At 39.9% G+C, this 25,330-nt stretch overlaps 1 protein-coding gene across 31 annotated transcripts in view; it reads right to left on the bottom strand.

Annotated features, from left to right (window-relative positions):
- The window catches only part of MAPK10 (mitogen-activated protein kinase 10), a 167,795-nt gene that overhangs the window by 35,473 nt on the left and 106,992 nt on the right, over window positions 1-25,330 (bottom strand). For 30 of the 31 annotated variants that reach the window (XR_011150501.1, XM_069012924.1, XM_069012934.1 and 27 more), the window contains 5 exons: window positions 12,433-12,562; window positions 10,526-10,584; window positions 9,420-9,558; window positions 8,301-8,466; window positions 5,085-5,156 (listed from right to left, as the gene is read on the bottom strand). Coding sequence is in view for 30 of the 31 variants with exons in the window: in XM_069012924.1 (XP_068869025.1) it covers window positions 5,085-5,156; window positions 8,301-8,466; window positions 9,420-9,558; window positions 10,526-10,584; window positions 12,433-12,562 (566 nt within the window). In the remaining variant the exon portion in view is untranslated. The remainder of the gene's footprint in view (window positions 1-5,084; window positions 5,157-8,300; window positions 8,467-9,419; window positions 9,559-10,525; window positions 10,585-12,432; window positions 12,563-25,330) is intronic. The other variant, XM_069012937.1, reaches the window with a different exon arrangement.

A 25,330-nucleotide genomic window follows, 5' to 3' on the forward strand; every position in this document is an offset into this window, starting at 1 on the left:
GCTCAAGTTAGCACAGCTACCATCAAGAAAAAGCTGACTAATGCCACAGGAAAAAAAAAAAACCAAACATTTGAGACCATCCAATTTTCATAGGTGCCAGAAAAGGCAATTAAAACTTGCCTTGGTTGAAATTCATACTGCTCGGCAGCCAGGCAGGAGTCACCTTGCACTTGGTCTTGTTAAGCCTCATAAACCTGCAAATCTGCTGATGGTGCACTTGATCCCTTTGTCTATCATTAATGAAGATATTAAATAACCCTGGTCCCAATACAGACCCCTGAGGGGCACCACTTGTCACTGATGCCCATCAGGACCCTGAGCTGTTGACCACAACCTTCTGGATGCAAGTGTCCTGCCCTCAAATCTCCCTCTTGCCATTTTAGAGAGAAGGATGTTGTGGGGGGACTGTGTCAGTGGCTTTACAGGAATCCCAATAAATGACGTGAAACGCTTCCCTTGTTCACTGATGTTGTCACTCCATCACAGAAGGCCATGGGTTTGGTCAGGCAGGACTTGCCCTTGGTGAAGCCATGCTGGCTGTCCTGAATCACAGGCAGCAGTGGGTGCTGAAAATCTTTTAGGTGAGTGATGGGAAACAAGCAATGGATCATCTTCACTGTAGCACCTGGGACCTACTCCAAGAGCCACACAGATGACAGACAGCATGGGAGTTTCATGCTAAGGGCAAATGACACTTTAAACTGTTGGAGTATGCATATCTGAATTTTAAAAAAGAGGAGAATGGCAACAGCCAAATTATCCTCACATCTACTTTGAGGTCTCCTTGAAACAGACCTCATCTCATATATGCAAGCTTTAGGAAAAATCCTGAGTCAAAAACCAAATACCCAGGGAAGAATAATCCAGGTCAACAAGATCCAAACTTAGCCATCAATGCCATCATAGCTAACACACAGTTAAGCAGAAGGCTAAGACAAACCAGCTGATCCCACCTGGAAAGCCAGGCCAGTCACACTTAAGTGTATCTTTTAAATAATCCTGATGCTAGTTGCTGGTTTTGATTTTTTTTTTTAGGACAAAACAAGCCTTAAGAAAATACTACCCGGAACAAGAAAAACAACAGACTGCACTGAACAAAAGTGCAGAGGTTTTATTATACTGTAGTTTAAGAAACTACCCTCAAATATGCCCTCAAAACACTAAAATTACACCCACTAATCAATGCAGATCAAATGCAAAGACAAATTCTGCTAATGAATGGTGGAAAGGCAGCACCTTTTCCTAAAAGACTTTTTTGATGCAAACTTCTTTTCTCAGACAATAGAACTTTCTGTCAAATGTCAGAGAGCATGTCTTAGTCCCACCACTCTCAAAGACAGCTGATGGGCAAGGGAATTTTTGAAAATCTGGCCACAAAAAACACTAATTGCATCTGTTAACGCTGACTTCTCTTCACAATACCTTTTGGATATTCATAATTACATAGAAGAAAGTTGGAATTTTTCTCTCTTTCTATTTTAATAGTATTTGCTCTTTTGAATGCCTTAGACTTTGAGCTGCTTGCAGTAGGAACTCTGCTCTCCATATTTACCATGGAAATTCAGGCCTAGCCAAACTTAGGACACTTGGCTGTTACCACAATATATTTCTATGACTAAATCACTGTTTGCCCTTTGATCTGCTGAAGGACTTACACATGAATGCTATAGCATCAGCCTCCATCTTTTCAGTACTGAAAATAAATGCTCTGATCCTTCCATTTTCCCCACTAAGTCATGTGTGCCTGTGGGACATCGCTGTGGCCTTGGCAGCTCAGATGTTAATAAAGCTGTCCCACCTGAAAGCATTCATTTTAAGTTTTTCATTCTCTTCAAATAAAAAAGCAAAAATACATTTCCAATCCTTAAATTGAAATCTTATGAGATTTTGAAGATGTCATTACCTAGAGGGGAACCAGGTTTGCGGAAAGTCCTGGGGTTTTCTAAGATATTTCCAATGGCATCCAAGAGTTTGGGCAGTTTTTAGTTGCTCTCATTCTTTCTGATTTGACAAAAGTGGAATAAGCATCAAAGAAACACTGAGCAAAAAACTCAGAAGTGGACTACAAAAGCTTACCGGAACTTGCCAGGAGTATTTTGGTCTACAAATCCACCTAGAAAGGTGGATTTCTTCTCGAGAGGGTCTGATTTCTAACAAGGAAGTTTTCCTGACAGCATTTCGAAATGTCTGCCTTAGCTGAATAACAAGGAACCAGGGTACCTGCCAGGCATTTTCTACCCAGTTCTCTCCAGGACACTGGAGGCTGTTCTTACCTGTCTGAAAACCAGCTGTAGTCTATCCAGAGTCCAGAGATTTCTCATAGCAGCTTAAGAGAGAGTTTCTTATTTACATAGATGAGAGGTTCTGAAATTAATCTTCTCCATGTTTTAGTGCCCATGAAGACTTTAAAAATGAAATTTCATTTCAAGTCAGCCTCACCTGAGTGCAATGGTAACTCAGTGGGATGGTTTAGGTGAGACTAATTTTAAAATATTTTCTTTCCATAAAACTTGGCAGCAGCTGTGAATTTTTTCTTAGATGTGTATTGTGCCACACACAAATGTTCCTACTCCAGACTTATATTGATAACAAGTGCACACAGTAGACAGGCTTCTGAATGATTAAAAAGAACTGACTTTTGTTCATTTCTATACAGACTTGCCTCTTTCAGCTAGAAAACTCTGCTGGAAAGCCTTAAGTAGCCCAAAGGAAGTATGTAATGTCCTTCTGTGAAGTTTACCTGCAGCTGCACAAATGCTTCTCCAACTCTTCCTGCACCTGGGAGGGAAACTAAATCTGCTCATCAACAGCCATGGAGGGGTGGGAAATCATATGGACCCATACACAAACCAGTCTTACCAACACTGACAACTCATTCATGGGGTCAAACTGGTTAACAAATGAGTACTGACTTGGAAATGAATGTACAGATTTTTTTTTCTTTTTTTCTTTATTTTTTTTCTTGGTTCTTTTTTTCTTTTTTTTTTTTTTTTTTTAAACTTCCCGCTCACCTGAATAAACCCACCATTAAAGCATGGTAGTAACTGTGACCTGGCCCACATCCATTCTATTTCAGGATATGGGATTTCCAATGATTTAAAAAGTAGGACTATCCCACAATCTACACAATATTTGCTGCAGTTGTTCAAAAATACAGTTGTTATTTTCAACTGATATTGAAATGTTAAAAAGGGGTTTAAAAATGTTTTACTGCTATCCCTGAATACAAGGCTGTCACAAGAGACTGTTTTCACAGCCAGACAGAAAAAAAGTAATTCTCATGTTTGAATGTCTTTTTTTTTATAGCTACATTATTTAAATTATATAGCATTAGTTCTTTTTCTAGACATGGGCAGAAGAACCTATCTCTTAATTTGTTGTAAAAGGAGACCAACCCATTAACCATGCTACTGTGCTTTTACCCTGAAATCACTCTTTGTATGAATTCTAATTGCTTATCTAAAATCTCGGACTTCTCTCTGAAAAGATTAAATGGAAATATCCTCAGTATTTCCAGCTGAACCTCAAGTATACTATAGATAATTTAGTTTTCTCTGAGGTTTTTTTTTTAAGAGGAAAAGAGCGCGTTGTTTGGAGGGAGAGTTACGACTGTTTCTGAGGTGGTGTTACCACTGAAACACAGCGTAACTACCACACTGAATTACAGGTCGTGGGAAGGCTGGGAGCTGCCCTGCACTTTCAGGTTACAGCACAGGATGGGTGTGCAGCCAGCTCCTCATGCTGCAGGGACAGCTCAGCACCTCTAAGCATCTCAGAGCTACCCACTAGTAATAAAAAACCACCATTTTTACTTCCCTGCCATGTTTTGCATCCAAGCCAGTACAGTGCTGCTGTCACCCCCTCAGCAAACAGGAGGTACCTGCTGTCCCCTCATCTCCCTGTTTGAGAAATAGAGCTGCATCTTCACTGGGCCACCAAGCAGAGCTCAGCTCTCAGAGAAAGTTGACAGAGCTGTGAAAACTGGACAGGGAGGACCCAACTCTGACAAACACGACAGGAATTACTCAAGAGTCAGCAAAAAAATAATTGCTTCCACGGCTGATGTCTGTGAAAGCTGGGTTTTCTTCACACCAACTGCCAGTGGGTGCTGATGCCAGATTTTCATGGTGCCTTTCTGCCAACTAGCTGACAACAATATGCCTTCTTGTTTCCGAAAGTGGAGATATGTTATGTTGCCTCATTTCATTCTGATGGGCAAAATACACACTACTTACATTTCCAAGCCAGCACGGGCAGGTTGCCTGGCTTAGCCTGTGATAAACAGGGGGCTAAGTAGACACCTCTTCTTTTGTTTTCATTTTCTAATATTGCTTTCACCACCTTGGAAGGGGTAAAAATAATATCATCCAAGACAAGAAGAAGGAGATGGGAGGGATATACAGTTTAATTGACGACACAGACCTCATGCAAGCAAAGGGAAGTCCATTTTTAAATCAAGAGAATCTGATTTCAGGCCAATTTGGAAACCACAGTAGATAAACGGTTGCCTTAAACTGGGTGAGTCAAATTCTTCATTTTGTTTTAAAGAAAAAAAAAAAAATGTTGTATTGACTCAACACCGAGCCCATACAGCATTGAGATGACTCCAAAACCATGATGCATTAGCAAGCAAAAGATTATGATGTCACCACAAATGTTATGAAGTCAATATTTCCAAAACACAAAAGCAGAAAAACAGATTTACAGGAATGAGATGGGCCAAGTTAGGACTTTTTTCTTTTATTCTTATTTTTCCTTTGAAGAACAGTAAATAAAGCTATCCAATTTGCCATCATAATGCTTGTTTTCTATATTTCTTATTGACATGACATAAATAGTATATAAAATGGAACGATTACAGGTTTTAAAGCAACTTAATTGACGGAAATAATTCTGTGCATCTGTTTTTCATTTTTAATTTTGTGCGTATCTGTAGTGCGCTATTTTCATTTAGCCATACCTCTGGGATTCAACTTTTTGCTTCTATCTTTACAGTCCTGGTATAGTCATTTTATGGTAAAAGGGATGGGGTGGAGGAGAGGAACAAATAATAGGTGAAGCTGCAGCAAATGGCACAAGGATACAGTCCCTTCCTGGAAAGAGGATTTTGTGGCGAACCATTTCTCCCATAATGCATCCCACAGACCATATATCCACTAGAACAGCAGAGACAGGGAAGTGAAGAAGGAGGAAAAAAAAGCAAAGTTAACTACGACATTTCACTCCTAAAGGAGGGGAAAAAGAGCAGGTTGATCAGAACAGTACAGTTTGTTTTGTGGTTTTGTTGTGTTTCTTTTTCACATCTCACCAAAAGATAAAGTAAGTCACTAAATAAATAAAAGCTGTGTCAGTTAGCTCAACAGCAGTTAGTAACAACAGTGGAAAAAGTTTAAAATCAGCATTTTGGGTAAAGGTCCAGAGCTAGCAAGTAAAGATCAAGTAACAACTGCAGAGACCCATGGTATACACTAAATTTATGGTTAAAAAACAACTCCTTTTTTTTTTCAGGAAAAAAACAAAAGAAACCAAAAACCAAACCAGATAATGATAATCTGGAAAAAATCCTATTTGCAGAGTTGCTAGACTTTGTCCTCTGGCTCTGAGTCTCTCTGCAGCATCTGACAAGAGGTTCCAAATGGAACTGCTCACACAAGTAAAGGCCATATGGACAATACCACCCTTAAAGGTTATTTAAAACTCCTCTTTCAGAGCCTGTACCTATGTCCTATCTATAGGTACCTATCTAGGTGTATCTGTCTGTACCTACATACCTGGAGAGAATGACCTGAGTGGACTCTGTTTTGTACTGTGTAGGTACTCAAAATAAATGCTAAAAACAAAAGCTCCACAGGACAAATATCAACAAGATTAAGAGCATTTCCTGTTCCCAATCCTGCAATCAGCTTTTAAATGCAATATGCACAGTCACTTTTTCTGCTTGACTTGGATAGGGTGTTTTTTGCCCTTTAAGTCTTTCAAGAAAAAAGGCTGGATAGATAGTGACACAGTACACACAGGAAAAAAAAACCAACAACCCTGTCTTCCACATTAAGAGGGAAAAACTGCTTTGAAATGCTTTAAAAGACTCTGTTGTTTCTGAGCCTGAAATCCTTATCTTCTGGTCATGTTTGACCTACACAACCAGTTTTCTCCTCTTTTTCTTCCCCTTTCTTGACCTTCAAAAGCAATCCAAAACAAACCAAAGAAACAAACAAACAACTCATTTCTCGGTAAAACAAAATAAAGGTGAAATGTTCCATTTGGGAAAAGGAGGGTACAGATATCAGGGGCATGGGACAGCAAAAGCATGCCTGAGGCAATGGCAGAGTTTTCTTCATAGTGACAGTTTTGGGACCTTCCACAGAAGTGCAGCAAACTGGTGATAATTATGCATCTTTAGCCAACCAAGTGCAGAAAGAAAATGAAAGCAGTGAACAGTCCTTATACAGGCAGTGTACGTAGTCAGAGGGGGAAAAAGTAGGGGAGCTTCAGTAATGTGGCAGCATAGGCCAGAGCAGGGAAGCAAAGAACAACCCTTTCCATTGACTTCCTTGGGAGCTGGGTCAGAGCCTCCAAGCAGAGCAGCTCCTCTGACAGCTGAGCTACATTTTCAGATATTTTGTTTTCTTCCTCTCTTTATTTTGGCTTTGTCCAAGTAAGACAAGATCATTCATCTTAAGCCAGATTCATTGCCCAGGGAAGTCAAAGGAAGTTTCTGTGTTAAATTCAATGGGCATTTGATCAGGACCCTTGGATGTGGCAAACATTAGAACTTTCCCAGCTGTGTACTTCCTCACAAAAGTGTGTCTAACTTTTTCTTGGTGCAGTTTTAATCATGTGAAAAGCAAATGCTCTCTCTGCCCTTTCATGGACAATAACAACAATAATGGTAATCATCTACCTAATGTCTGGAGGGGGAAAAAACCAACAAAAGAATTAATTTGACAATAGAAGAAACTCTGGATATTGACTAAAAAACTATCTAAAGTGTTCTAAGTGTCACTTAGCAAAAATTTCAAACAAAATACTTAAAGGAATATTATTCCTTTTTTCAGAACTTATTCTCTATACTTAGACTCTGTGTAATAATCCTCTACATTTTAGTATTTTGTATTAAAATTTATACTTTAAATTCATAAACATGACAAATAGTTTGTGCCGGGACTTGCTAATTTCAGAAGATGTTGTGTGATTATGCTTTCAGGTGTGCTGAAGCCATGGATTTGGCTCCCAAAATCAGTTTCACTGCCCTTTACAGGATGCAGTTGGCTGTTAGTAAAGTTCTCCTGCAGGTTAGCTAACCTCCTCAACAAAAATTAAGTAGGACACTTTTTAATAAATTCCTGGTCTTGACATTTGCTGTATTTGCCATCAAAAAGTCTCCTCAAACAGACAAGTGATACCTTTGACAGCAAAATCTGAGTTATAAGATATTCCTCCCTTCCTACCTGGCACTCAGATGCAATTCTCAGTTTCGTTACAAAATGAGAACAACTTTAAAAAGTTTTCCCTTCATCTTCTGCAAAATTTGAGTTCTTCCTTACCTGCTTCTCCATAGCAAGCACTCTCACCTGCTTTTCACAATCTTTCCAAGAACCAAGATCTTTCTCTCAGACTATTCAGAGCACTATCTTATTTATTTCTAGGGAGATTACATACAAATTATATGTTTTGTTTCATTTTTGTTCTAGTTTCAGATTTTTCCTCTTCTCTGAAATTCTACTTTACACTAAAAAAACCAAAATCAAACTGCAAAATTTGTACCTAGAGCTTGACAATATGAAACTTGTTAGCAAAACCTGGGACTTTTGTCAAATTTATCATGAAGAAGGAATTAATTCCTGAAATTCAGATCTATCTCTGGATTTAGAGAAATTCGGGAAGGGCTAAGTTTTGCTATTTCAGCTTGTACTTCTTGTTCCCTCAAGCAATTCACAGATTCAGACTCAAATTTAGAAGGCATCACTCGTTCAGCAATTCCAGTGGTTCCCACACTGTTTCACAGCCACAGAAGCCAAAGATATTCTGGTCAGAATGCTCTTACTGTAGCTGTTAACTTCAGCCATAACTCAGAACAGGTTTCTTATTGCTCTGCAATCCCACCCTGATAAATTCACCAGCGGTGCATCCCAAATACACCCCGTAGCTGCAGTTCAAAACAGCAAGGAACTGCTCTAAGTCAGGCATCATTTCCCATCTTTTCCCATTATGTTTCCTGTCCCTCCTTTGGGTCTCCCATACAATGGTGGAGGCAGACCTTGCCCTTGAGGTCACCTGGTGCAGTGACACTGCAGCCCTACCGTTCTCCTTGTAGCCCATTCCCAGGATGACCTCCGGTGCTCTGTAGTAACGTGTCACCACATATGGGGTCATCATGAAGCTGGTGCCTGCAGTCCTGGCCAGTCCAAAATCCAGAATCTTCAACGTGCAGTCAGATTTTACTACAATATTACTTGGTTTTAAATCCTGCAAAAGACAGTGAAAAAAACATGTGACTGTCCTGTATAAAGTAGGCCGATACTTCAGGTCACCCTTCAAATACTCTTTCATTCTTCTGACCCAGTTACTATCAGAAATACTTGTAAATATACAGGAAAACCTTGCAATTGTTTCTCCAGAAAACTGTTCTGAAAGTTGTTCTACCTTGGCATAATAGGGGGCTCTACCTGGATAACAGGAGCCTAGTGGTGTTAAATTAATTGCATTTAGTAGATCAAGAAACAAGGATTAGTATCAGAGCACAGTTTTGATTAGATTATTTTCTTTTAATGCTGTGAGCCTGATAGAGACATTCCAATGGCGTATGTGGAGATACCTTAATGCTTCATTTATAGTAATTCGACTCATCCTTTGCTGGTTGACTATCTGGAAGCCAAATCTATCACCCTGGGCTAAACACATGACATGCCAAGAAAGGAGACCTTTGTAGAACAACCACTTTGTAACCCATTTTATCAGCCTTTCTTTCCTTTCGGGAAACATTTTTTCTTTTTTTTTTTTTTTTAATGTGGAAATCCCAAATTAGTAAAAGCTCCTTTCAACAGAGAAGTCAATTCAGGGTATTTTCAATCCATTGAGCATTCCCTCCTGCTCACATGTCCTGATCCCCTCTGCTATCAACTATCACACATTCACAGCCAGGTACCACATCCTTACCAGGAGCAGTATTGGTGTGGAAAAGCAAAATGAGAGGATGCATTTAATATAGACTCAGCAATCTTTCCATTTGTTTCAGCACATGCATAAATGATAGCAAATGCCTATTCCATATCCTCTGACTGACTGTGGCTCTTATGTTTATATTCATTGTACTGGGAGATAGTGCTTTGATCCACAGTACACAAGAGAGTCAAGTGGCATTTAAAGTCTTCATGATCGTTTCATATGATGCCTTAAGTTTTAAACCAAAGGCCCCTTACCCTGTGAATAATTCCTGCAGAGTGAAGATGCTTGATTCCACAGAGCATTTGGTACAGTAGGTAAGACATTCGCTCATGGTCTAGCTCCATCTGAATCACCTGGCACAGGTTGGCATCCATTAACTCCATTACCAGGTAGCTGAATGGAAAAGCAAAGCCACAGGGTTATTTTTTTTTGCTGAAGACAAATCACAGCATCATCTCAAATAAGTAACAGTGCCTTTTCTTGCTTCAAAATTTGCTTTATTCCTGATGACTGGGAGTAACACAGCTGGAGACTGGGCCCACTGACAACAGTACCATGGTGGAGTTTGTATCTCACTGCAGAGACACCACTCTTTTAGCATCCCAGGAAAACTGGTGGATTATTTGCCCTTTCTTGGTGCATTCCCCATGACAGAGACCTTACCCTACATGGGCAATCAGGCAGCACAACAGAAATGTACAAAAACCCAAAAGACCTACAAGCACCAAATAACACAACTGCTCAGCCTTCGGCTGTTGCAAGGATGGCTGCCACAGTACACGTAGGAATCTGAGAGAAAGAGAGGTATCTGAGGGGGTAAAATATGTGTCCCCATGCAAAATGCCTCCAAAAATCCTCCTAAGATTGCATGACTTCACAAAATTCTCATTACAATTATTTGGTTCCTGCTGGTAACCAGACTACAGAATAGGAACACATTTCCATGCAGTGTATACGGAATATGGGAGAGATAGGAAGATAAATGAGAACACCTATATAAAACACAGAATACTTAAAATTTCATTCACAGCAGTTCATAGTAGGAACAGTAGTGGTTGTGCAACAGGGCAAGTTTCCAACAGAGATGCTGGTTGTCTTCTACACCCACTCCTAGCCCCCAGACATCTACACAGTCAAAGGTCATATCACAACAAATATGAAACCTAGTATTTTTCGCCCTAAATGGTCAAAAGAGCTCTCAATATGGGAATTCAGAATATTTTTCTATCCATTTGATTCATACAACCTTTTCTATATGGGGTTATAACCTTTGTATTCTGCTGAGTTATTGCAATCAAGGTACACCATAATACCCCACACATCCCTAAACTTTAGCTTAATTACCGCCCCTGTTACTTACACATCCTGGAACTCCTCCAGAGATTTCTGTGGTGTGAAGACATTTAATAAACTGATAATCTGAAAAGCAAAGTAAGACAAAAGAATAAAGAGAAGTGATATATATAATCAGTTGAACCTGTCCTGAAGTGTATTAAAGGATAAATTGTTTTTTCACTGCTCTATTTGTATTAACACTTCTCACTTTATGTATCAGTAAAAAATCGGCAACATTCAAAATAAAACACCACAGATCTCTTAGTTTTCTTCTAGGTGCACTTGCAATCATCTGAAAGAAAGATAACCAGTGGCAAAGCGAAGTGCTAAGGGTGAGACACTCCTCTCAGTTTTGGAGTTACAGGCTCAAAGACCAACTTCAGCTCAATCTAGCATAACCATCTTTGTGCAACAGCCACAATTTTCTTATTTATGAGGAATGGTAATTTGAGGGGACAAATAATCAAGGACCATCGTATTAAACAGTAGTCCTTCCTTATCTCTGACATGGCCTCGATTCCTTTGAGGGCACAAACATGCACAAATTCCATCATGAGAGGTACAACTTTCCAGTAGAAGCGCTTTGAAACAGAGACACCCTGAACAAAGACATCTTGCATACTGCAACTCCTTTTTTCTTTTCTCTTGTTTGGTTTGCATTTTTGTTTGCTTGATTTTAAACAGGCTGGGCTGTTGAAAGACAATGGTAACAATGTGTGAAACAGAATAAATGAAACAATGTGACCTCACAGACCTGGATTTCCCATTTTCCTTCTGTGCAAGTAACAGAGGTAGAAGGTATCAGCATTGCTGCCATGAAGGCAACATCTGAATGTCTCCTTTCCCACCTCCATCACTTCTTTAGGTTTTCTAGCAGAAATTGTTCAACATTTTTTCTCTGTACTCCACATATTCTGACTGAATCTTACCTCTGCAAAGGTGCCTTTACAATCCTCTCCTTCCTTTGCACTTCTCTGTACAGAGAGCTCTGACCCGACACACGTGGTGCTGTTAGCAGCTCTCATGCCACATGTTTAAAATTATATATTTAAAATTAGTGCTGCTCCTGCTGCCTTTTGATCTTTCCAGTCCATTAAAAAACTCCTCTGTCATTCCTGCGTTTTCAAATCCCCAGGCATTGGTCTGCCTGAGGGTGGCTTCCATCAAGTCAAGAGGGAAGACACAGAACAGTCCTGGCCAACACAGTGGGAATGTAAGGATAAATCACTGCCCAGAAGAGAGGCAGAGGACACTGTAGTGTCAAGTCCTGCCATTTGCCATTTTAGGGTCAGTCCCTTCTCTTTCCATGTGCATTTGTGATTGAGAACAAGTGTAAAATCTCACCTTACATCATATTTTTCACGCTCATTTATGCTTTACATAAGGAGAAAGAGTCATTGCAAGATCTGAGGGAAGGGTAAATACTGCAAACTGAAAAATGCACTCCTAATGAAAAGGAAGGGTCACACAGATATGGCAGTGAGAAATCGAGGAAGTGGAGGAAAATGAAATCCCCGGGACATCCCTTTACAATGCAGTGTGGCAATCTGGCATGTTTCACTACAAAAAAAAAGCACTTTTATAGAGTGTCAGTCAAAAAGTTCTAACAGATAATGGTTAAAATTAACATACAGCCCTGGAATAACACTCTTGCTGCAGCATAGGGATATTTTCATTCATTATGGATACCAAATGATATACAGTAGATGGTGCAAGAGGCAGGAAATTCTAGAACAATCCACGTTTGGCACAGACTTGAAATAAGCACGTGCAATACCCTCAGTCTCTCATGTGGGCATGTAGTACCAGAGAGGCTGCAGCCCTTGAGCATATATTTACTTCTAATTTCTTCCATTTAAAAAAGGAACCAAACAAAACAATATCCTTTCTAACAAAGCAATGCACATACCATTTCTCCTGCTGAAAACTTACATTTTTATGATTCACACACTTCATGAGGACCAGCTCCCTGTAAGCTCGCTTGGCATGAGTTTGGTTCTGAAATGGTCTGCTGAGCTTCTTAATGGCCACGTTTCTGTCAAGGATGGCATCATATGCAGCACTGCAGTGATGAAAACATAGGGGTTATGCATCTTTGAGGATATCCAGCATTTCTCATGGCAAATTCCTGAACCTCAGGTCTACCATTTCCTTTTTTCCACTGAGAAAAATACTGGATCAAAAGAAGGAGAGAGTTTCTAGTAAAAAAAAAAAGTAAGAGATCAAAAGGAAACATGTAGCACCACACTGGCAAAAGACAGCATGCACCACTACTTCTGAACTCCAGTTCCATTGGAAGTTAACACTTATTTTCAAGGGGTGGGGGAAAAAATTAAATAACTTCAGATAAAAATACAATAAAAACTGGATGAGACAGAAGGTATTTCATAAAGGAACTCTCTGTGCGTGGCTACAGCAGAAAAGGCTTTTGTTTTTTCTGTCACCACTATGAACACCTTCACCACATGGCTCAGTGAACAATTGCCCGCTTATCCAACATGAAGTTTGTAGTTTCCTTACGATATTTCTAATGAAATCAAGTTATTTAGTCATTCTTTGAGACCATATCATCCAATTCAAATAACATACCTAGAAACAGAACCAATTTCACAAGATTTTTTTACTGATTCCTGATAATGAAAAAATTTGTTACATATGCACAGTTACAGCCTTTGTAAATGAAGAAATACATTATTGTTTGCAAAGTGAACTTTTAAAGCTGGGGTCCTAAAATGCTCCTTCAACTTTTAAATGTTTTTCACAACCTTCAGTTATTTTTATAAATGTTACCTCCTATGTATTTGAAACACTTATTTTGGTGGTTCAAATCTGACTGCATAAATTCTGAGTTCTAAATTCCACAAAGCACACTAAGTCCTAGAAACATTTCCGAGTGGACAGCATCCTCAGACCTTCTTCCTGGTTTTTCCTTTTATCAAGAATGAGGAAAGGCATGACACAAGTTTTCTGCTAGTCCATGAAAAGCAACAATGTATTTCCCATGAGATAAATCAACCAAACCACTCATTGTTCTAAAAATTGCTTTCTTAAGCATAAAGTAAATATTCAGAATCCTGTAATTTTTTTTCTCGTTAACTCTTACTTACTGCAGACATTTGGTGACAGAGGCTAACTAACCAAGTACAGAGCAGAAAGCATGCAAGCATCAGAAACTTAGTCACAAAGCCAACACAAATGTACAGCTGTTCAAAACAGGTAAGAAAATGTTGGCAATGTTTGCCTGGGAAACCACACAAGAAGAGAAGAATCGGAAATATTTAATTTACACTACAATTGCATAAATAACACACCAAATGCATCCCACAAATAAGAATAATTGTTTGCAAAAGGTGATGAGGAGTTTTGCAAAGATTACTTTTAGGACTCATTTAGGAAGACTCTTTAGAGTGTGTCTAGGGAAGTGATCCTTCCATGGCCACATCTGGAATTCTGGGTTGCACTCCAGGCTTCCCAAAATGAGAAAGATAAAGATTGGAGCAATTCCACTGATGAGCCATGAAGATTATTAGGGAGTGGAACATCTGTCATACAGGGAGCAGCTGAGTGAGCTGGAGTTGTGTAGCCTGGAGAAGGCTTAGGGTGGATCTTACCAATGTTCTTAAGTATCTGCTGTGAGGAGTAAAGAAGATAGAGCCAGACTCTTCCAGTGGTCCTGAGCAATCTGCTTTAGTTGACTCTGCTTTGAACAGGTGGGTTGGACCAGGTGTTCTCCAACATCATCCATTCTGTCACCTGGTAAGGGTTCTTTATTCTCCTATTCATGAATTAGGCATGTAACTTTCATGACCCAGCTAATATCCTGCTAGTCACATGCATAAACAAAGATACTGCATTCACCAGTTAAACCATACAAGCAGCAGCTTAGGTGACAAGGCTATCAAAGATCCAGCCTGACTTGATTTCCCTCCCACCACAGAACTTCACTCAACTAAACCTTGTGTTAGGAGGAACATGATGTGTGATTTACAGCCTAACAGTATGTAGCAGAAAGCAAACCTCCTGTGGCAACTGGCAGAATCATGTCTCTCATTCTGATTTAGTTCAGCCACAACAGGGCATCATAAAGGCTACAATTAAATTAAGAAAGCATTGAACAAATAAAATGCAAAGCCCAAGAATTTAAAAAAATAGGATCTTTCAACAGTTAAATATTTTGTCCCTATTGTTCATGGACATACACTGCAAATATACTTCAGCAGACAAATCTCTCAGCTAATCCATATTACTTGATCACCCAACTCCTTTTAGGATGAAAAGCCTATGTAAGACTCAACCAAGCTATGTAAGAGTACTGTGAATAATTTTAATAATCTTTTCTTATATTTTAATCTCATTAGGTACATCATAAAACTACTGACTAGGAGTTAGAAAACTCCAAAGTTTGTCTGGGCAAACATTTTCCTCAGTTCCTGATCTCTGTTTGCTTTTCTAAATTTTTTCTTTCTGTCAAAGCAACAGACAAAAGCACCAATCTAAAAATCAGAAAACCAAAGGCTTCTTAAACACTTGGCTTTTATGATCAATTCCCAGTCCTTTGCATGTCATGGACAACTAAAGTAATCCTTTGTAGAAGGATATTTACTTTGAGACACAAGGATCTTGACTGAAATTCTATCATGGTCTTCTATCAAATGGAAGGTGTCCAACTACTTGAAGAAGTCAATACATGAATTCACTGCACTGGGTAAATTCATAGCCCTGATGGTTTTTTTCTGTGTTCACTAGAGAGAAGCTTTTGTTTACAGCCAGCCAACTCTGCACTTTACTACAATGAAATTACAGATACCAGATGCATCTCCTCTCTCTGCTGCTTGCTACACAAAATCTTTACCTTGGAACACCAAGGTTAGTATTGATGATAAGCCTTCTTAAGACAAACTTTAATCACTGGCAGAAGAGTGGCTGTATAAACATGTGGCTCCAGGGATCAGGAATAAGGGAGAGAGAGTAATGAGTGTCTGCAAACTGTGATGCAAAGGGTGAGCATGAAAGTCACTCTAGCTCTCAAATAAGAGACTGGACTTGCATCTAAAAGAGTTTCTCTGGAAACTCTATCATAACAACTCTTGCTCAACTGGTAAATTTATTTTTTAATTTATACAACTTCCTGATCTTATAGCAAAGACTCTAAATTACCCCTGGTCTTGTAACAAAATGATAGCTTTACTGCAACATGAGCTCAGAAAAATCCTCAGAGTTTACTACCATGTCTCTGCAGCTGTTCAGTCAGAAAAGGCAGTAAATAAACTCTTTCCCTATAAATCCTCTTTACAGTTAGTTTGACATGGTAAATGTTAGTGTTAAAAATGTCTTTTAAAACTGTAAATAATTTGAAACAAACCTATTTAGCAGAGATAAAAAATTTTAGCAAATATAAATTCATGACTACCAAGAGATATATGTAACTACAGTTATTTAGCAAGGCTCTTTGCTGACTTTGGCAGGAAAAAAATGAAACTCCTCCTAGTCAGATTTACATGAACCCAGGTCATCTTTTATCTCTAATATTCTGTGTGAGCTCAGACTGCAATAATCAATAAGCAATGCTCTGTTGTCATGCACTTGAAAGATCAGGCATTCATTTTTATACCTGTTTCAAAAAGCAAAGGAAAGCATTCTAGTTTCATGTCCAAGTTGTTATTTCAGTAGTCTCTTTGCAAGTAAACTCTTGAAATTATTCCTCTCATGTTTTCATCAACAGTGAAACTTAACATTTATCAATTCCATTATAGTCTACCCCAGAACAGACTGTCAAATCCACAGAAAATACGTATCTTTTTAAGTCGACTCTTAAAGGTGGGTTCTTAGGATGATAAAGGACAACTTTTGTAATCTTTAGTGTCAAGGGTCTTTGAATGGGGCACACACATTCTCTTTAAGGTGCTTACCCTATCTCAAGCCACTACTTCATGCAAGTACTATTATTATCTCTCAGATGACAGATCAGAAGCCCATAAGAGGAAAGGAAGCTCCCAGCCTCCAGTCTTCCAAGGCAGGCTGTGAAATGGAGACTCTGGGCAATCTCAGCAAACAGCTTCTTATATTGAGGAAGTCTCTTCACTGAATGCTGTAGAAATTTAAGGGCCACCAAACACTCCCCCTCCCTATTACTGCATATGCATATTGTGACAAATATAGTGGTAACATTTGTCTGAAAAGCTGCTTAATATTACACCTACTTTCTAAAGAGACAAACTTTGGTCATCTTTGCCTTCCTCCAAAAAGACTCCAGTCACAATTCTGCTTATTAAAAATTGTTGCTATTTAGATCTGCAATACTCGATCCTTCTAGCTAACCTGGTTTTGTTACTGACATTTGCATTTTGCCTTATTTCCTCACCCCAGCACAGCAAGGGGGGAAGAAAGCTGTAACAGATCTTGTTAAGCAAAGACATTGATCTGTGTAGTTGAAACACTGTGGTTATTTAGTGGTGAGATCCCCATCAGTGGAGAGAACTGGTAACCCTGAAAATCACACTTAACAAGAATGATAGCTCATCCTCAACCAATCACCACCAATATATGGAGCAGAACACCTTTTATAGAAATGCTCAGATACACATCTAAATGTATATGCACAGATGGATAAAAAGGAAAGCATAGATGGATGCATATATAGATACTTTTCACAGCAATTTTTTTGTCTTCAAAGCCCTTGTTTCAGATAACTATCACTATTGCAATTTCTGAAGAAGTCATTTTTAGAAACAACAAGAGCCAAATCTTTTTCCTGTATCAACCAAAATTGCTGTAAAAGTAGTTTATGAAACTTCAACCATAAAATATTTCAAGTGCTTTACCTTCTCTCTGCTTATGGTCCCCTTTCAGCCAAGTTGTCTAACAAAAAAGAGTGAAAATGTTATCTTGCTTTAAGCAAACTTTTCTAAGTGTACTCTGCCAGGGGTTTTCTGGTGGGTTTGGTTTGTTTGCTCCTTACAGTGTCCTCCTATACCAGCCCAACTTTTAGAATGAAATTAGACTTTATCCTTCTTAACTTTTTTTTTCTTCTCTTGACATCTAAGTTTTTAAAGGCACACATTCATACAAACAGTGCCCATTCCTCTCTTCAACAATTACATTAAAAAATTATTTTTAGAGTGAAAACTTCTCTCCAGAAAGTATATTTAAATATAGCAAATGTTTTCCATGAAACTAGTGTAAAAGAAAAGAATTCCATACCTGCACCAGTGTGCAGAAAGTTTGCCCCAAGCAGTACAAGTCAAAGGCCCCTGTAACAAAAAGCCTCTGACTGTCCTTATTAGGTTTGGAATCAACCCTTTGTGCTGAAAATCCAGTTTGACCATACTGAAGAGCTGCCAACCTATTGTCAGGAATGGCTACTATATAGTCTGGATCAGCTCTATTTCCTCTCAAAATGCAGAGAAATTGAGACAATATTCAGAGCTAATGCTAAAGAAGACCAATACATCTTCATAATGGATGACTGCTGCATTCTTCCTGTTGCCAATTATGATTCTAGCTTTTTTGTGTGTGTTTCCATCAGCTCACAGTTTCTTGCAAGCCACTGGAAACAGCTCGATTATAAAATACAATCAAGCTGCCTCCCCAGCTGCAACACAAGGTACCATTTTTTTTTTCTATTACCAGATCTAGTCTAACAGAATAAATAAATCATTTGCCATGGTTTCCCATGAGCTTCCTCATCACTGCAGAGACTACTGATTGGGCTCAAAACATTCCTTCCTGCACTGCACAGAAATGTGACCTATTATCCTGTGTTGGAATGAAGTAACATGAGAGAGGACTGAAGTGCCTGAATTGTTTGGGATTATCACCCCAGTCCTTGAATGAAAATTCAGCATTGCTGTCAAGATTTATAGTGAATTCTGTAGTGCTTAAACTTCAAAGACGTGCCACTAAAACAGGAGAATTTTAAGACAAAAGTTCAAAATGTGTGGTTCTATTTTACATTTCAGTGTTTTATCAGGAAAGACATCTTGTCTCACCAGAGACCAGCAGAGGGGCAGACTTCCCTCCCTCACCCTGCTAGCCACACTGCTTTGGATGCAGCCCAGGACACGTTTGGCTTCCTGGGCTCTGAGTGCCCATGGCTGGGTCATGTTCAGCCTCTCACCCACCAGCACTGCCAGGTCCTTCTGGGCAGGGCTGCTTGGGATCTGTTCATCCCCAGCCTGTGCTGATCCTGGGGGGTTGCCCAAACCCAGGTGCAGCACCTTGCACTTGGTCTTGTTAAGCCTCATAAACCTGCACATCTGCTGATGGTGCACTTGATCCCTTTGTCCGTCATTAATGAAGATATTAAATAACCCTGGTCCCAATACGGACCCCTGAGGGGCACCACTTGTCACTGATGCCCATCAGGACCCTGAGCTGTTGACCACAACCTTCTGGATGCAAGTGTCCTGCCCTCAAATCTCTCTCTTGCCATTTTAGAGAGAAGGATGTTGTGGGGGGACTGTGTCAGTGGCTTTACAGGAATCCCAATAAATGACGTGAAACGCTTTCCTTGTCCACTGATGTTGTCACTCCATCACAGAAGGCCATGGGTTTGGTCAGGCAGGACTTGCCCTTGGTGAAGCCATGCTGGCTGTCCTGAATCACCTCCCTGTCCTCCATGTGCCTTAGCACAGCTTCCAGGAGGATCTGTGCCATGATATTCCCAGGCACAGAGGTGAGGCTGACAGCTCAGTAGTTCCCAGGGTCCTCCTTCCTGCCCTGTTTAAAGATGGGTACAAAGTTTCCCTTTTTCCAGTCACCTGGGACTTCACCTGACTGCCATGGCTTTTCAAGTGTCATGGAGAGTGGCTTGGCACCTACATCAGCCAATTCCCTCAGGGCTCTGGGAAGCCTCTCACCAGCTCCCACAGACACGTGCATTCAGGTTCCTCAGTGGTCACAAACCTGATCTTCATTTACAGTGGGAGGGACTTTGCTCCCCCAGTCCCCATCCTGCTGTCCCTCCACTGGAGAGGTGTGGGAAGAGAGGTTGCCTCTGAAGACTGAGGCCAAGAAGTTGAGTACCTCTGTCTTCTTCTCTCTGGTAGGGGTGTCTATTACCTGGCTCAGTAGCTTACATGCTTACATGCAAACACAAAGTCCAAGCCCACAGTTCACCCAGTCCCTTCACTGTCACCCAATGAGGATTAAATAGTGTCAGTGTCATACCCATAGCAGTCCAATTTTGAATCTGTATTGCTCATTCTGTTTCAAGTACTACAGTCATTGCCTGAAATGTCAAAGCCAAGCAGCCCTTTACAGCAAAGATAAACTGGGAAGCAGAATCCATTCATAATTCTAAGGACAGCTAGATCTGAAAAGTTTTCTGTGAAATCTATTCCACAATTCAGTCATGCTGAGAGAGCTCTTATCTGCCAAAATTTCAGATGGGAGGGTCTGAAGGAAGGTGTTCGAGCCATCACATATAAGACAATGTAAAAGAAGCTGCAGGGATAAAAAACGATGGAACACTTAATTTAGTAAACTTACTTACAATAAAAGTTAGTTATCTTTCTAATTACATGAGCTGGTGATGCCCTAACAAGAGCCATTTTGTAGCCCACCTATCAGTTGTGTATATTGATGCAAGATAAAACTCTTCCCACACTCATTCTCACTCACAAAGAGGGTGGGCATACAGGGGTACGGTGGGAAAGGCAATGTGGAAACAGCTATACAGTTCACACATTGCCTGGCACACCACTCAATGGGCGCTGGTTCAGTTTGCCAGGACATTAAAATATTCATGAGGATGCTGAGTATGAAGCATGTTTACATACTTCTCATCTGCATGTGCTCTGCTAATTCTTCATACTTGGCTCTGAAAGCCACTCAGCTGTTTCATACTTTTCTGAACAGAGCTGTAAAATCTGTACTTTCTGGCCCTGCATGCCTCTTGTCACTAACTCACTACACAGTCTGCTAGCTGCCAGTACCCTTTGTTAGCTGCCAGCCTAGGAAATTCAACCTGGGCAGTGAGAGGAGCCAAGTTTCTTTTCCATTCTGCCTTAAAAGGGCTCTAGACCAATATGCTTTCTCTTACACGTGAAGCATGTAAGAGATGACAATCTCGTGGTTTCCAAAGTATCCTATATTAATCACTCTTTGTCTGCTCAAGGATTTACCAAAGCAAGGTGAAAAACTGAAAAATGGACCAGAGGTGGCAGTGCCTATCAATACTCAGTGGCAGAAAACACATGGGCAAAACAAGCTTCAGCAGGATTTGCCAGTAAACCATATTAAGATGATGTTTGCCCAACATCTGGAGAATGGGTATAAGACACTGAATTTGGCAAAGACATCTCACATTCACTGCTCTGAACTCAGCGTGGAATATAAATTTTGGACAGTTTTCAAGTTTTTTAAGAAACAAAGCCAGAAAAAGCCCAGTTTCCTTGTTTAACAGCAATTTACAAGACATGGGAAATAGTGGCACCAAGGCAGAGTCTCCACACCTGGCCAAAGCTGAGTACCTACCACATTCAAATTGTCAGTCACATGATAAACCTGCTATTTTTTTGATCTACAAACTGGAATAGAAGCCAGCTACTATCTTACTATAACCTCCTTGCAATCACAGTTTAAAAGATTTGCTGGCTTGCCTGACAAGCAGAACAAAAGCTGTCACTTGGCTCAATAAGAAATGCTATTTCACAACACTTCTTGCTGCATTTCTCAAATGATTGAATACCAAAATTCAACCATGGAATAAAAGTGTACTCTTAGTAAGCCTTCACCTACAATGTGATAACCATGGGAGAAAAAAAAGTAAAAAGTTTAACCCTAAATGCCCACTCAGGTTCTAGTTTCCCCAAACTAACCCTGCAATCCCCACAAGGCTATTCTAAGCAGACAGAAACAGAATGGTTTACCTGCATAACAAGCCAAAGTGCCTTTTTACAACGGGAACAAAATGAAAAATCTTAGGTTTTTGAGTTGCCCTGTAACACCAGAAATCTCAAGACATAGATGTGTACACAGAATTTTAAAACACTGTATTTGAACCCAGAAAAGAATAAAAGATTAAAAACCAAACCAAACCAAAAAAACCAACACCAGAAAACTACACACAAATAACACCCACAAACAAACCAACCCCTCAATGTCCTATTTGCCACTTGCAAAGGGACTCCTGTCTTTGAGTCTTCCTACTTTCTGCTTCCCTTCCTGTCTGTCTCTCTTCATTGCCAACTCTTGCCCATTCTGGTGAGTTTTCCCACTCATCTCACATCAGACATGCCTAGCATTGCTCACAAACTTCACCCAGGCTTCACACAGAATATCTTGTTTCATATTGTCTTTCTATCTTGCACAACTTCTGTTTAATTTCTTTGGGCTGTCACCAGCTCTTATGATTGTCTAAGGATGGGTCTTGGGATAAAGCACAATAAATTGCTTTCTGTAAAGCACTGTGAAAATCTGGAGACTACATTCATCTTAGAGAATAAATATCAGCAATACATGCCCACATAGAAAATTGAATTTTCTGAGCTGCATTTCCTTCCAGACTGGCTCTAGCTTTTCTGTTTCTGGTTCCATTGCTTCTTTGTTTTGATGCCTGCCATTTTATTTAGCTGGTCTGTCCTATTGCCCTACCTCTCTGATTCCATGTGGCCACAGCCATTCTCCTATCACAGGAGAAATCCCTTGGTCCTAAGAGGGAACAGAAGTGTTTTGTGCAATCTGGCTCATGTGAAACACATGGTGATCCGTGATGGTGATGCAACAATTTCAGTGGGGACAGGGTTTCAGGTGAATGACATGAAAGGATAAGCCTGAAGTCTGTTAAGGAACAGCTGCAATGCACTGACAGCAGTTAAATACAACCCTGGTTTTCTAGGAGGACCAACGAGAGTCTTGAAAAAATCTGTCCAGTAAGTTGTATCATGGTAGTGACCCAGCACAAACATGAGAAAAGGGAGATCTGTCAGTGACCCAAGAGGAAGCTTTTGGCAGTGTAGGAACAGAAGTCCCTGACATCCATAAAGAGAGTTATAAAATGTCACTGTCTGATAGCAAATACTGTAAATTAAATGGAGTTTCTAATCAACTCACAGAAAGAGCTTCAATTTCATAATCATCAGTTACTTCCCTGCAGACACAGAATTTTCAAACAGCTGATACATTTTTTAATGGCAAGGGGATCACAGATCCAGCCACAGCTATGAACAAACCTGCTCTGTGCCAAAGAGTTGTATCAATCCAGCTGAAAACCCTAGATGCCAACACTCTCAAATGAGCCTGACCGCGCCTTTACAGTACTGAATTCATGACCACGTAAAGGGAGCATTGCTGTCAGGGTTCACAAAAACAGATTGCACAGAGATGGTTTCCTCACAAACTTATTTATTTTTTTTCCCCCCATAAACTCGCAGAGTATAAATATGGAATAGATTTTGCCTGCTTAACTGTTGTAGTCATGGAAACCATACAGGTTCTTTAAGGAGAAAGGAATCAAAAAAGGACATAGAAATATAGGCAGAGTATTTTAGAGACAGAGGACATGATTTCTTTGCTTGGAAAGAATACTATGGCACATTTTATTACATACAATTTGTGATTACCTTTACATTTTCAATTTTAGATTTCTCTGGACAAGAGATGGGAAATGAAACAAAAGACAAAGGGAAATGAAACAAAAGAAGACAAACATGAAATATGTGGTGACTTCCTGCCTACCAGGAATCTCTGCAGTTAGGTAGAAGAAGGACATTACAAAAAAAAAAAAAGAAATTGGGAAATATTTTTTGTACAGTTTCTACATGTCAGACCTTTTAAAAAAAATGATACAATAATGATTCTTGACCAAACATTACATCTCAGTTTCCTCTGTCATGTAAAAATGGGTCTTCATCCTGCCTCAGGTGCCTTTATGCCCCACTGCTACTGGATACATCCCTTTTCTTTGCTTCTTTCTCACTTACAGATAGTAGTAGTAGAAGAAGCTGCAAGAATCAAAGCAAACAATGACTCAAAGACAATCCATCTGTCCTATTTTTCAGATATTATGCATAGTTTGTCACACGACAACTGTTCTCTACGACCTTAACAGCAGCTCCTTCCGTATCCAAGCCCAGATCTTTGCTGCAAGAGCACTGCAAGACATGGCCTCTTCCTCTCACTCCATATGCAAGCAAACTGTCTCTGGATATGTGTTAATATGCAAACTCTAATAACATCAGCTTAAGAAACACAGATCTGTCCAACTTAAATTAGCACCTCCACTCAGTATTCTGGAGGTCAAGAACAGAGGCTCAGCCTCTGCTGCACCCATTGTGAGTCTCTCAGCACCTTAAAATTCACACGTTGGTGATCCAGATTCCAAATATAATTGGCAAATTTACTGTCTTTCTTGAGAATCAAGGCATAGAGATATCAGAACCACAAAGCTGGTATCAGAGATATCAGAACCACAAAGAATGTGCTGTTTCAGATGTACACCAGACCAATAGGCAACCAAATGCACACAGTTTTTGGTGTTTCAGAGCAATGACATGCAGGAGATCCAAAGAATACCACAATGTATCTGCAAACTGGGAGCTGGGGAAAAATCCTGCAATGTACAAATGAATGAGGTTCGAAGCTTGCTGTGAGTTTAACTTCTGATATTTCAACAAGAACTTCCCAAAATGTAAAAAAAAACCAAAAACCAAAAACAAACCTCAACCAAAAAAATTAAAAATCACCATGTGTTGCCATTGTATGGGATGACACTAGCACTGGGAAACATGGCAAAATTTGTTTATACTGACATGTGTATTTCACTATCAGTGCAGCTTTAGCTCCCAGTGTGAAGTGACAGCTCTTTCCTACATTGCTCTCACAGAACACACTTGTGAAACACTCTAAAGGTTGTCTTCAAAAAGACAGGGAGCAGGACGCCAAAGCACATCAGTGAAGCACACAACAGCTGAGGAAGAGAACACTGGCTGAACTAATGGACACAATTTGAAGAATCTACAACAGAACAGGGTCAATCTGCAGTGCCAGCCAGTAGAGTGTTAAGCACAAAAAGTCTGCACAATGCAACTGTGTTCCTGGAATGAAAGTAACCAAACTCACAACATATGATCAGTTCTGATTCACAGGAGAGATTGGGGCAGACAAAAGTAATGCTGCCACTCCCTTCAGGACCACTGAAATTCTAGGCATATCCAAGTACATTGTTTACCCCATTTTGCCTCTGAATGACAGGTATTTGTTCTCCTCTTCTGAGGAAAACTAGTGATTAATCCCACAAAGAGAACACCTCTGAACTGCAATGGGACTGTGCCGGTTTATACACGCACAAATGTTGGTCTCTATCAAGGAATACAGTATTTCATTTCAGTGACACAAATCAAAACAGCATTATTGGGATCACAATGAAGAGACATATTCATGTCTAAGAAACTTGAATACACCAGTATGCAGCTAAACAGTACAAATAAAATCATGTATTAGCTGTAAGACACCGATAAAACCACTATTCTCTGTGGTTTTTTCCACTGTACTATCACAAAAGTATGAGCTTGGAATTGATTATGGTCAGAAACATCAGCTCCTCTTTTCTATGGCTTTTACCATTACTCCCACTGCAATATCACTTTAGATCCTTATACCCAGCCTGGGAGTCAATGGTGCTACACAAAACCAGAACTGAAGGATAATAATTGTACAAAAGAGCCCACGTGTTTTTGCATCTTGTAGTGGACAATACCAGTCACATTTCTCCTCCGGCCTTTGCACACTCTGGGAAGTGGTTGAGTCACCATCCCTGGAGGTATTGAAAAAGATGTGCAGACGTGGCACTTGGGGACATGGTTTAGTGATGGACCCAGCAGTACTGGGG

The sequence above is a fragment of the Aphelocoma coerulescens genome, chromosome 4 (assembly GCF_041296385.1).
Source record: "Aphelocoma coerulescens isolate FSJ_1873_10779 chromosome 4, UR_Acoe_1.0, whole genome shotgun sequence".
Taxonomy (NCBI): Eukaryota; Metazoa; Chordata; class Aves; order Passeriformes; family Corvidae; genus Aphelocoma; species Aphelocoma coerulescens.